At 32.5% G+C, this 12,687-nt stretch overlaps 1 protein-coding gene across 4 annotated transcripts in view; it reads left to right on the forward strand.

Annotated features, from left to right (window-relative positions):
- The first annotated feature begins 404 nt into the window (after window positions 1-404).
- The window catches only part of LOC143059105 (fatty acid desaturase 2-like), a 33,556-nt gene continuing 21,273 nt past the window's right edge, over window positions 405-12,687 (forward strand). For 2 of the 4 annotated variants that reach the window (XM_076232599.1, XM_076232601.1), the window contains exons 1-4: window positions 405-557; window positions 7,481-7,708; window positions 12,029-12,169; window positions 12,438-12,584. In XM_076232599.1, the coding sequence (XP_076088714.1) occupies window positions 7,523-7,708; window positions 12,029-12,169; window positions 12,438-12,584 (474 nt within the window). In that variant the 5' untranslated portion in view covers window positions 405-557; window positions 7,481-7,522. The remainder of the gene's footprint in view (window positions 558-7,480; window positions 7,709-12,028; window positions 12,170-12,437; window positions 12,585-12,687) is intronic. The other 2 variants (XM_076232600.1, XM_076232602.1) reach the window with 1 other exon arrangement.

Raw genomic sequence — 12,687 nt, forward strand, 5'->3', positions numbered from 1 at the left:
AATAGAGATATCTTATTTACTTTCAAATTAAATAAGATATCTTATAAAAATCAAAGATATCTTAATACTTAATAAGATATCTTGTTAAATAAATAAGATATCTTAAAATTTGAATAAATATAAAAACGGCGTGCCATATACTGGCCTATGATTTATCTTATGTACAAATTAATGAACGGATAGCATATTTTTTAAGGTATAGGTAAACTATTTTAGTTAGGGTCTAGCCGGCTCTAGTTAGATTGGAGATTTTGGAAACATTTACATTATTGGTTAATAAAATTATCTTATTTTTGCTAAGTTATCCGACATCGAGGCTCAATAAGATAATGATATTGAGCCTATATTTTAATAACACGCCCAAGCGCACGTCCTTGGTGACACACACTTTTTTGTGTTTAGTTATTAGATAGACCTTCACCTTTATTTCTGTCTTCCGGTTGCCGACCGGCTGGTTATAAAATAGACCGTGCGTGGAAACCAAGTTGTATAATCTGAGTTGGCCAAACAGAGATAATTATTGTGAAATTTTACAACTCATTATAATATTATAAAAGGTAAGTTCATACAAAAGTTACGTGAAACTCATTAAATTTTATTTGTAGAAACAAATATCGCGAAAATTCCGTTGCTGTCAAAGGGTGCAACTCACTGTAATTATGATTATGAAGATTCAGCGAAGCCAATAGCTTTGAAGTTTGTTGGTATGCTTTTTAAGTCGTTGATTTTGTTACACTAAGTTTTAAAGATATGTCAAGGTATATAAAATTGTCCATTATGTGACAAAAAAATGATTGACAGTATGCAATGACTTATCATCTTATGTTTCTGAAGTGATGGTTTGCATAGAAACTATAGTCATATATTGTACAGATAATGTCAGACATGAGGCTAATATGGAGCTTCTGCCAAGTGTTGTCAAAGAATTATGATAATTAACATAAATAGAAGATAAACATGGTAAAAAAGAGTATTTTAAAGGTCCCAAAATATTGTTTTGCACATATAGTACATGTACAAATTATATACACCAATCTCAATACACCTTATCGCTAATCCCGGCTGACCCGGCCGCTTGAACTTTTGACGTCAACAACAATCACTTTTCCATTGTGGCGTCAGATATTTTGTTTTATGACATCAACATTTTACAGGAACCTGTGTGATATCCAGCAATGGCGGACAAATAGCGATAAGGTGTATACACTGTATCACTGTTTGGAAATCTGTCCTGCTTGACCTGAGAATCTGTCCCACTTGAACTTTTGACATCATACGACAATCACCTTTCCATTGTCAGTGGCGGTTCCAGAACTTTTCATAAGAGTGGGGGGGAGGGGAGGCGCTGATTGATCTAAGGGGGCCCGATCCAGTCTTGCTTCAGTGATTCCCCATCAGCATAATCAACCAAAGTTGCCACAAAAGGTGGGGACCTTGGCCCCCCAGGCCCACTGGGTTTGCCTATGATTATGGCGTTGGATTTTTCTACAAAATTTTGCAGTAACGTTTGTGATGTCCAATCATGCCGGACAAATAGCAATACAGTGTATTTGGTTTAAGGTGGTACCTAACATCTTGACTAAAATTAATTTGGCTCGTTTAATTTTCATAAAATTTGGGCAAAATATTGCCTTTGAACCTTAATCATGTTAATGTGGACTTTTTATCTGTTCCTCTCTAAACTCTGTCTATGTTGGGGCCCCTAAAAATCCTAGATTGGGAAATTGCTTGAATTTGATAGTTGTCTATGAATACTAGTTATTTGACTGTTTTAAATGGAATATTATCATGAGCATGTACATTGTACATGTACTAGAAGAAAAAATAGTTGGATAAGTCTTGGACCTATTTCATGTATATATGTAAGACAACTTATATGCATCATTACTACATTAAAAGTCTCAGGATAAGTTCATAAATTTAAGTATTCAGCATTATTGTAGAAAAATTCTCAGTGTGAATGGGTCTTTTGATCTGATCCTGATAAATACTAGATCAAACATCAGTGTTCTAGGATTCCCATTACCCGTTACCCGGGGTAAGTGGATTAGGACAACGGGTAAGTCATTTTTTAGCCTTTGTCACCCGGTGGTAAGTCAATTTTCAAGTTCGGGGAAGCCGAAAAACTCTTGAAATTTCCCGGTCCTCTTCAATTTTCCCATATCTGCTTTTTGTTTTTATTAAATCACGAGAAAAAACTTTGATAAAAGATCGAAGATTTTGTCGATGTCTATCTATTCAAGCACTCGTTTACTAGGTGTAATCAAGCGCAAAAGAGACCACATTCTTCTATCATTCTAAAAGTCGGTCACGGTGTCGGTAAAATCGGAAAATCCGGATTGATAACTGGTGCTTAAATCGGGACATAAACGATTTTTTTTCTTGTCATCGGAGGAAAATAAACTTACAGTTGCATTTATTATAGCTCTTAATAAATGACATAGTAATAACTATAACATATTTGTCAAATTTAGTAAGAAATCGTTTTTTTTAAATTTTGTACAAAATTCAATCGTATCCGAATCCAGCTTTGTTCAGACAAACTTCACAACATATAATTTAAAGCATGTCATAAAAGTTTTTAAATTTAAAATCTATGTGCAACAAATGACTTATCCTTAATCATTAATGTTCAGTGAATCAGCCTGAAAAATATTCAGTATTTTATAAAGAGCATGTCTGATTTTTAAAAAGAGTTGCATGTAAGTCCCTTATTTTTTTTACAGTGGATTATTGGTATGAAAGTCAGTGAAGTACTGTTATAGTTCAATGTACTTTTCTGGTGGTATAGGTATATAGTTACAATTAAGCCATATATTTCAAATACTTTTCAATACACTTTAGTCATCATTGCTTCATACAAAACATCATTTGACATCACAAAAAAGGGTACTTTCTGAAGCATGAAAAAGGTGCCAGGAAATGGCTAGAATGCAGGATTTTGCATCATTTACCCCAGAGCTTCTGGGGGCCTTGAGTGGCCCCCAGACCCCCGGCCATAAGGGCGGCGCTTTGCGCCGTCCGCATTGGTTGGCGGATTTAACTTTTAGATGTGGGTAAGTAATTTTTTTATTGATCCTACCCGTGGTAAGTCAAGGTGCCAAAAAAATCCTAGAACACTGAACATACAGTAACACAGCTTACTTTGTTATACGGAAGGTCATAATGACATGGTTATATAGATTATATATATGTGTACAGAGTTAGATAAGATATATCAATCAGTATCTAAAAGTACATTTAATCTTCAAATCTGGTCTATGATGGGTTCACTTAATGTTACCTACGGGATGTTAGGTTCATTTAATGTTATGAAATATAAATTAGCTGCACAATGTAAATGTTCCTACATTTATTATGTTGTGTATCTTGTTACATTTGTATCTAATCCAGCTATCATGGTCTTCACACAAATTACTATGTACATGTAGGTGAGGATAACCTAGTCTTTTAGGTAATAGTTCTCTTTGAAAACTGACCAGTAAAAAGTACATGTTGAGTTGTCTCATTGGCCCTTATACTGTATCTTCCTATATCATGTATATCTTAGTATGTATATATATATATATATATATATATATATGTGTTTGTCAGATGTTTTTGTTATTTTTGAAAAATGACAAAGACAAGGCAAGAAGACTTAACATTTCTCATATATTTCATATATACAAAATGTAAGTAAAAGCTGTAATGTACTTGTCCAATAGACCAGTGATTTGGCTAGCTCTTTCCATTTTGGCCAATTACAGTCTGCGCCAAAATAAATTTCATCATCTAGTCCAGAAACTAAATATCAAAACTTGTTCCTATATAATTTTGAAAATTTTCACTAGACTTAATCAATGTTTACTACATTTAGTTTGGGGAATCAGACTAGTGGCTAATGGTGCAGACTGCAAATATGGTACAATTTTCTAAATGATGAAATGATTTCCAATCAATTTCATTACTTTCAAATTTGTTACAAAGTGTAGAAAAATGTGTTTTTCAAAATTTTACCTGATGACAAGTTTATGACCCCAAGCAAATCAACTGATACAAAAGGTGTCCTTACATTTGTATTTGTTGTTATAGGTAATCTGGTCATCAGATAGATCATTAATGATCATTAAAATTAATCAGTGCATTATGTTTACATGGGTACAATTGGGTACAGGACGTTTGCGCTTTTTTACCTGTAAAACGATAGGACATTTGCACTTCAAATACTATGGACATTTGCGCTTTTAATTTTGATTCACCTGTATTAAATTGACCGGACATTTGCGCTTTTTACCTATAGTCGACTACCTGTAATCTTAATGAGAAGTAATCATTACGTAAATAAATTTAACTTATATTTGTCATTAGTTAGTTCCCATTGTCATAGTCTTAAACATAGAGTTTAAAGTTATAGTGACTAGTAAAGAAAAAAAATGTATATGTCTTGATGGATTTTAATATCGTTTCAACCAAACCCTAAAAATTGGAGACCTTTCATGGAGATGTACAATAATCGTTAAAAATTGTAATGCAAGAATTAAAATGGACAATGGGACTTCTAATATTTTGAGTCAGAAAAATGATCATAATCATGAACAATGCGACGACAGAAAAATTGAGCGCCATCAGCTAAGAGTGTATGCAAAACGAAAGGCTGCTGACGACCGCACACAGAGACCATCCAAAATCATTTGTGTTGGATTGAAAGATGTTGGTGAGGATTCTTTACATCCTAAGGATTTATAGTCTGTTTCAAAGGCAATGTATACGTACGTATAGAGTGAGAAGAAAATCCCAACCGAATTTGCCTAAGTCAAGAGAAGACTTCTGAGGTTCACACTCTCTTTGAAGGTTATCCTGTACAGACCTCAAAATTCGAAAATTTTCTTCAAGTCAACCACAGAGAAAATGGAATAATCATCTTTACATGTACAACCAATTTAGAATGCTTGTGTTATGTTGAAGAAATTTTTATGGACAGAACATTTAAATTTTGCCCTAAATTTTTTAAGCAGCTCTATACCATTCATGGATTTGAAAATGGGAACTATATTCCCCTTGTATTTATTCTGTTGACTTGGAAGTCTGAATAAATATATCATCATTGTTTTACCAAGCTAGTTGAATTTTGTGATGATAGAAATTTGAATTGAAACTTAAGACGGTCCCAAGCCCGGATAAAAGAGGAGGGAAGTCATAGATATAAAAAAAAAAAAAGCGCAAATGTCCTATGTAAAAAGCGCAAATGTCCATTTTTAAAAAGCTCAAATGTCCTATGTTTTGAAGTGCAAGTGTCCACAAAAAAAAGCGCAAATGTCCTATGAAAAAGCGCAAACGTCCTGTGCCGGTTTACGTGCATTACCATTACAATTTACATGTAAATTTTTTTTTTTTCGTAAAGCTTTTGTTGACATAAATATTGCGTACATTTGTTTTAACGACCGTGCGTGAGCTATATAGCCAGTCAAGGTCTTTAAAAACTTCCATTTGATGTTGCAGGTAAACTCAGAATTTAAATGTTATTTTTTTAATACAAAAAAAATCTTTGAGATGATTGTACACTAATAATAAAAACTGTAAAATTCTACTGTCAACAGTACATTTAAACTACAAATGTACTATGAATATACATTTTTGTCGAGCCTGCAACTTTTGTTGCAGAAAGCTCGACATAGGGATAATGATCCGGCGGCGGCTACGACGGCGGCGTTAGCTAACTTCTTAAAAGGTTTATATTTTAGAAGATGAAAGACCTGGATGCTTCATACTTTGTATATAGATGCCTCATGTTACGAAGTTTCCGTCAGTCACATGTCCAATGTCCTTGACCTCATTTTCATGGTTCAGTGACCACTTGAAAAACAAGTTCAGAATTTTTGTAATGTTGAATTCTCTCTTATTATAAGTAATAGGATAACTATATTTGGTATGTGCGTACCTTGCAAGGTCCTCATGCCCGTCAGACAGTTTTCACTTGACCTCGACCTCATTTCATGGATCAGTGAACAAGGTTAAGTTTTGGTGGTCAAGTCCATATCTCAGATACTATAAGCAATAGGGCTAATATATTTGGTGTATGGAAGGACTGCAAGGTGCACATGTCCAACTGGCAGGTGTCATCTGACCTTGACCTCATTTTCATGGTTCAGTGGTCATAGTTAAGTTTTTGTGTTTTGGTCTGTTTTTCTCATACTTTATGCAATAGGTCTACTATATTTGTTGTATGGCATGATTGTAAGGTGTACATGTCTAGCGGGCAGATGTCATGTGACCTTGACCTCATTTTCATGGTTCAGTGGTCAAAGTTAAGTTTTTAAGTTTTGGTCTTTTTATCTAATTTTATATGCCAAAGGTCCTCTATATTTGGTGTATGGAAATATATTATGATCTATATGTCAGTCCCGCAGGTTTTATTTGACCATGACCTCAATTGCACGGTTCATTGCACAGTGTTAAGTTTTTTTGTTTTGGTCTATTTTTCTTAAACTATAAGTAATAGGTCAACTATATTTGTTGTATGGAAGCTTTGTTAGCTGTACATGTCTGCCTGGCATGGTTCATCTGACCTTGACCTCATTTTCATGGTTCATTGGTCTTTGTTTAGCTATCTTGGTTAATGTTAAGTTTATGTGTAAGTTGTAATAAAGCTTTATACTTAGGACTATCAACATAATATCAATGATTAATAAAGAAGGTGAGACATTTCAGTGTGTGCACTCTTGTTGTATATATATATTGTACTACATGATAGGACATTTGTGTCAAATTATATGTGATATTTATTTTTTTAACTTTTTTTACTACTCAGCAATGTTCTGTGATGCATATTTACAATGTAAAATAAAAATCATCAATTTTATCAAGGTGAACAAAAATTAAAATTTCAGGTATAGATAGGATATTTTATCTGGGGAAAATATATTAATTGTGTCCTTTGGCTTGGTTTGTCTCTGGAGCAAAGTCAATTAAACTATGTGAAAAGATTGTCTTGGTTTTATTCTTATCTTTTGCAAAATAAAACTTATTTTTGTTTGAAAAATAAGATCATTTTAGATGAATTGATATAAATGTAGGAGATGAGGCCATTATTGTCAAACATGATGACACAACAAATGTCCCCTTCATACTATCAGTCCTTCCATTACAATGTTTCTGTTTTAGCTGTTTTTGCTGACTGTTCAATTATGAATTCATATGGTAACCCTTTACTGAGTTCAAGCTAGAAATTGGAAACCACTGAGCAATAATAAACATGTTTTGTGAGATCTCAACCCTCCCCTTATATATCATTATGTAGTTATAGTAAAATACTAATGATCAGGTTATTGTATCATAAAACACAGCCTTTATTTTTGGGTTGATATGAGCAATTCCTGCTGAAAAAAGGACTGTACATTTAATATTAAAAAATAAGTTTCAGCTCGGAATTCATGATCACACACCAATCATTATCTTGTTTGTTGTCCATACAATAAAGATTTGTTTTCTATTATTTCAGCTACTATACTTTTGATAGAAACATATAAAAATCAGGTTAGAGATGGGGAAAGGTGGCAAGCAAGAACAGCAAAAGACAGTTTATACGTGGGATGAAATAGCTAAACATGACAAGAGGGAAGATCGGTGGATGGTTATACAGGGGGAGGTCTATAACATCACTAACTGGGCCAGAAAACATCCAGGTGGCACTAAGGTCATCAGTCATTATAGTGGACAAGATGCCACGGTGAGTAAAGTGATAATTGTGCATAAGGGTGGCACTAAGGTCATCAGTCATTATAGTGGACAAGATACCACGGTGAGTAAAGTGATAATTATACATAAGGGTGGCACTAAGGTCATCAGTCATTTTAGTGGACAAGATGCCACGGTGAGTAAAGTGATAATTGTGCATAAGGGTGGCACTAAGGTCATCAGTCATTATAGTGGACAAGATGCCACAGTGAGTAAAGTGATAATTGTGCATAAGGGTGGCACTAAGGTCATCAGTCATTATAGTGGACAAGATGCCACGGTGAGTAAAGTGATAATTATACATAAGGGTGGCACTAAGGTCATCAGTCATTATAGTGGACAAGATGCCACGGTGAGTAAAGTGATAATTATACATAAGGGTGGCACTAAGGTCATCAGTCAATATAGTGGACAAGACGCCACAGTGAGTAAAGTGGTAATTGTGCATAAGGGTGGCACTAAGGTCATCAGTCATTATACATGTTATAGTGGACAAGATGCCACAGTGAGTAAAGTAATAAATTGTACATAAGGGTGGCACTAAGGTCATCAGTCATTATAGTGGACAAGATGCCACGGTGAGTAAAGTGATAATTGTACAAAAATGTATATAAGGGTGCAAGTGGCAACAAAAGGAAAAGGCATAGATGTTAGTTGTTTCTAAATAAGAACTCATAAGGTGTTATACTATAGTGAAATTCCCCTGTCTCGTCAGATTTCAGCCTTGTTTTATCTTTTTAAAGACCATACTAAACCACGCTGCTAAACGTTGGTTAAAGATGTGGCTATTACTGCTAATATCTGATGATGAGAATGATGAATGATGAATTGGTGCTTAATGTCATACGAAGATGAGTACATGTTAATGTAATCTACACCCTGCTTTGTACTAGCTATAGGCCAACATGCTGAGCTATATATGATGCACCATGCATGTTTACATTTGTATTTGTGGAATTCTTCAAAATCATTTGACTTTAAAAGGAAAAAATGTAGTCAAACTCTGACAGTTTTTATTTTGTATTTATTATTTTTCTAAGGACAGATATAGGTTCATTATGAAACCTTTTACCAAAAAAAAAATCATACTCAATTTTTAATCCAAAGTTAGAAAATGTGTATACTGGTACATCATGTACATGTACTGGAATGTTCATGAACTTAAAGTATTTTTCCCTTTAAATTTTTGAAATTGATTGCTTTAGAAAATTTATGTAAGTTTATTCACTATTCATGATATTTTGATTTAAGATTTTAAATTTGTAACAGTAAATGATTATTGATTATTGTCTTCACGTGGTGCAATGTTAAAAATAATTCATGTATAAAATTCAGACTAATTCAGACTATTGCATGTATTATCATGATTATATATACATGGTCATGTAACGATACTTAAAAGTTTGCTAAATGTGTTTGTTAATCTGTTAATTTAATTTTTGTGATTTAGAAAATTATATAAGTTCAAAAAATAGAATACAACAGAAAGAAAAAATCAATGATCTTTTTTAAATATTCATAGGTATTGAAGAAAACTAGAACACTTCGGCATAATAGATTTGATATGTAATATTTGAAATACTCTATGTTCAGGATGACATAGAAAAGTCAGTGTGTGCAAACATTAGTGATAAATAGATTTTTTTCTCAATCCAAAGATTTGTGATTTTGTAATTGCATAATAACCCTTGTTTATATATTGATCACTTTGTCATGACTCAATAGCATGATAAGTAAATACTAGGGTTGTCAAGATACACCAGTACATTGTTGATGTGTTATTATCATACTGAAGGAATGAAATCTGAATTTTGATATCAATTTATGCATAAACATTATGTACATTGGAATGCGGAATTATTATTTTTTTAATCTCAATAAAATGTTAACTTATTTTGAATTAATTTCTTAATTAATTTCTTGCTGATTCCTTCATAAATGAAAAAAATATCTCCTATTTATATAGTAATCCAGTAGAAAATGTCCAAGTTTTTGGGCTTTCAAGTTTTGAAACATTGAAATATGCAGTCTTCATGATTTTTTTTACCTACAGGCCAAATAAATCATTTTATGGCTTGTAAGGCTATTAGTGAGTAAAATTTCTTTAATGACCAAGGGTGTCTTGCAGATTTTATGTTTAAGAATAAAAATAATACAATTATTGATTTTGAAGTTTAAAAAATATCTTTAAATCCCTAGTACCTGTAGTAAGATGTTTTCTGTACATCAGTCACAGTTTTGGCGGCTAGGTGTATATGAACTGGAAAGTTTGACCTAGTCATGCTTGATCAAAATTGGTTATTAAATTTGTTCATTGTACAATGTTGTATATATGGTAAAACAAGATCGATACAAGTTTTCCCCACTTATCCTGTATTGAGTTTAATAACATTGATTTGTTGTTTATATAAGATATTATAAACTGTTATATGAACTTTAAAGAGTTCAACATGTTGAAACTTATTATTTTATATGAAATTAATTATACAAGAAGTATTTCAATGTGCATATAATTCAAGGCTGAACTATGAAATGATAAAGATGCTACATTATTAGCATACATAGAATTATAGAAATAAGGAGATGTGGTTTGATTCTTATCAGAACCCAAATAGCTAGATCATAATTCAATTTCTTAATGTACAGAAACTTTCACTCAATATTTTTATCACCACTAAAGTAAAGATTAAATCTTGTCTTTGTCAATTAAATTTACAAAATGTACTTGCTAAGATGGTGTCTAGATGGTAATGTGTCTTAGGTATTCAGGGTTCAGTAACAAGTAATGATTGCTATTACTATAGTATGTCTATATAAGAAAGTAGTGAAAATCTCCTAAACAAACATACCAATTTATACAGATATCTTAATGCGACTTCTAATTAAATTACGATAGGATCCAGTTAACGTTTAATTAGTAGCATATTAATTAAAATCTCATAATATTTTCGGAATTTTCAGTTACTAAAAGTACAAAAATGTAGCAAGCTGTCTGCTTTTAATGAAATATCTGAATAAGAAATTACCTAGCTGAAGCAGCATTTCTTTATTTAATGTTATAGAATGTGTAATAAATATGTAGGGCTCTAAAGTGCGATGGTACTCTAAAAGTGCGATGGTCACGCTAAAGTGCGATGTTGTCTCAGACTAAAGTGCAATGGTTGTTTGCTAAAGTAGGATGGTGTCTCTCGCTAAAGTGCGATTGTTGTTTCTTTGCTAAAGTACGATGGTATATCACACTAGGTGCAATGCACCAATAGGGTAATGTTCGAGGGATTATTAACCGTTAAAGTACATGGATTTTTAAAAATATTTTTTTTGCAAAAGTTATTATGCTAGGGTAGGCCTATAACAAATGTGATACATGTAGGCTTTATAATAATTGGACTGTATTGTAGGATAAAGTGATTGTTTATAGATTACCAACCATGTAATAATTATTAAAAAATAATTTAGCCAGTGTGACAAAATACCGGTACTGTATTTCCTGTTAAATCATTTTTTTAAAATTCAGGCGTATTTAGAAATATTTGGATAATTGGCATAGCTTGCTGTTCACACAGTTCATCAATATTTATCAATATTCTACCCCCTTTTTTACAGTCGTCATTGTAAATTACCAAACACAATATGTCGGAATAAGTAATGTTTAGATTCTATAATTTGTACAATCTTTAATCTGAATGCAAGAAAAATGCAATATTCGCCAAGCTTTCTCCCTCTTCGTAACGAGTACAAATACATGTTATTTTTTCCTTCAATGTACAAACTATGTTTTAGCCGACAATTTATCACTTGTTAAACGCTTAATTTTCAATAAAATCAACAATGATATAACGGGGACCGCAAAATAAATTACAAAGTATACAATGATATAATTGGATCTGCTCCCTTCTAATAGAAACAAGACACAGGAAACCTATGCATATTCTATTTTGTATCTATATAGTAAAATGCCAGGTCGGGTGCAGTACACAGATCTTTCTTTCAGCACTAAAAAAACCCACAGTTGCTTCAGCCCACAAATCACAGTAAGATTTGAAATAATGTCATAGACATTTAGTTTAAAATATATGTTGATAAAATATTCTTAATTTATCTTACGGCATGTACATTTTTGGTTTGTATAAACGACTGATCACGTCATAATCCAACTGCATTTCTAATGTCTATATTTTCTTGGACCATATGACTTTAGTGTATGGATGCATTGCACTTTAGCTTAGACCATCATACTTTAGCGTCCCCATCGCACTTTGGAGTCCTACATATATAAAGCTATCTGATTTTTTGACTATTTCTTTTGTTACAGGATGCATTTACAGCTTTCCACAATGATCTACCCAGTGTGAAGAAATATTTAAAGCCATTACATGTAGGTTCTGTTAAAGATACCCAGAATAGAACTATAGATGAAGATTTTAGGAAGTTACGATCAACAGCTGAACAAATGGTAAATATTTAATCTACATTATGATTTATGTTATACATTGTGGTCATTGATATTTTCAGTTTCTTTTTCAATCCCTGTCAAAGTGAGTAGAAGGCATTGTTTTCAAATCTGACAATTAATTGGAGTGTCTTTTATTTTCATACCCCTGTGGTATGCAACAGGGCATAAAGTGTTTTGTTAACGGCAAGCTTTCATATTTTGGTTTACCAGTATACATGTACTTATACACCATTTAATGGTAAAACTGTTTTCTCTTTTTCAATTTCAGGGTTTATTTAAGCCAAGCTATACATATTTTGGTTTGTACTTAGGCCATATAATGGTATTAGAACTTTTAGCAGCTTTTACACTTATATATTTTGGAGTAGGATGGGCGCCATTCCTGATTTCTTTAGCGTTTTATGGGATATCACAGGTAAAATTGTACTTTATATGTTATATGATGTTTGATTAGTGTTGTTATAATTATAGAATATACCGGTAATTGAAATATAACAGATTATCAAAAATTTGAAGAT

Source organism: Mytilus galloprovincialis, chromosome 14 (genome assembly GCF_965363235.1).
Source record: "Mytilus galloprovincialis chromosome 14, xbMytGall1.hap1.1, whole genome shotgun sequence".
Classification (NCBI taxonomy): domain Eukaryota; kingdom Metazoa; phylum Mollusca; class Bivalvia; order Mytilida; family Mytilidae; genus Mytilus; species Mytilus galloprovincialis.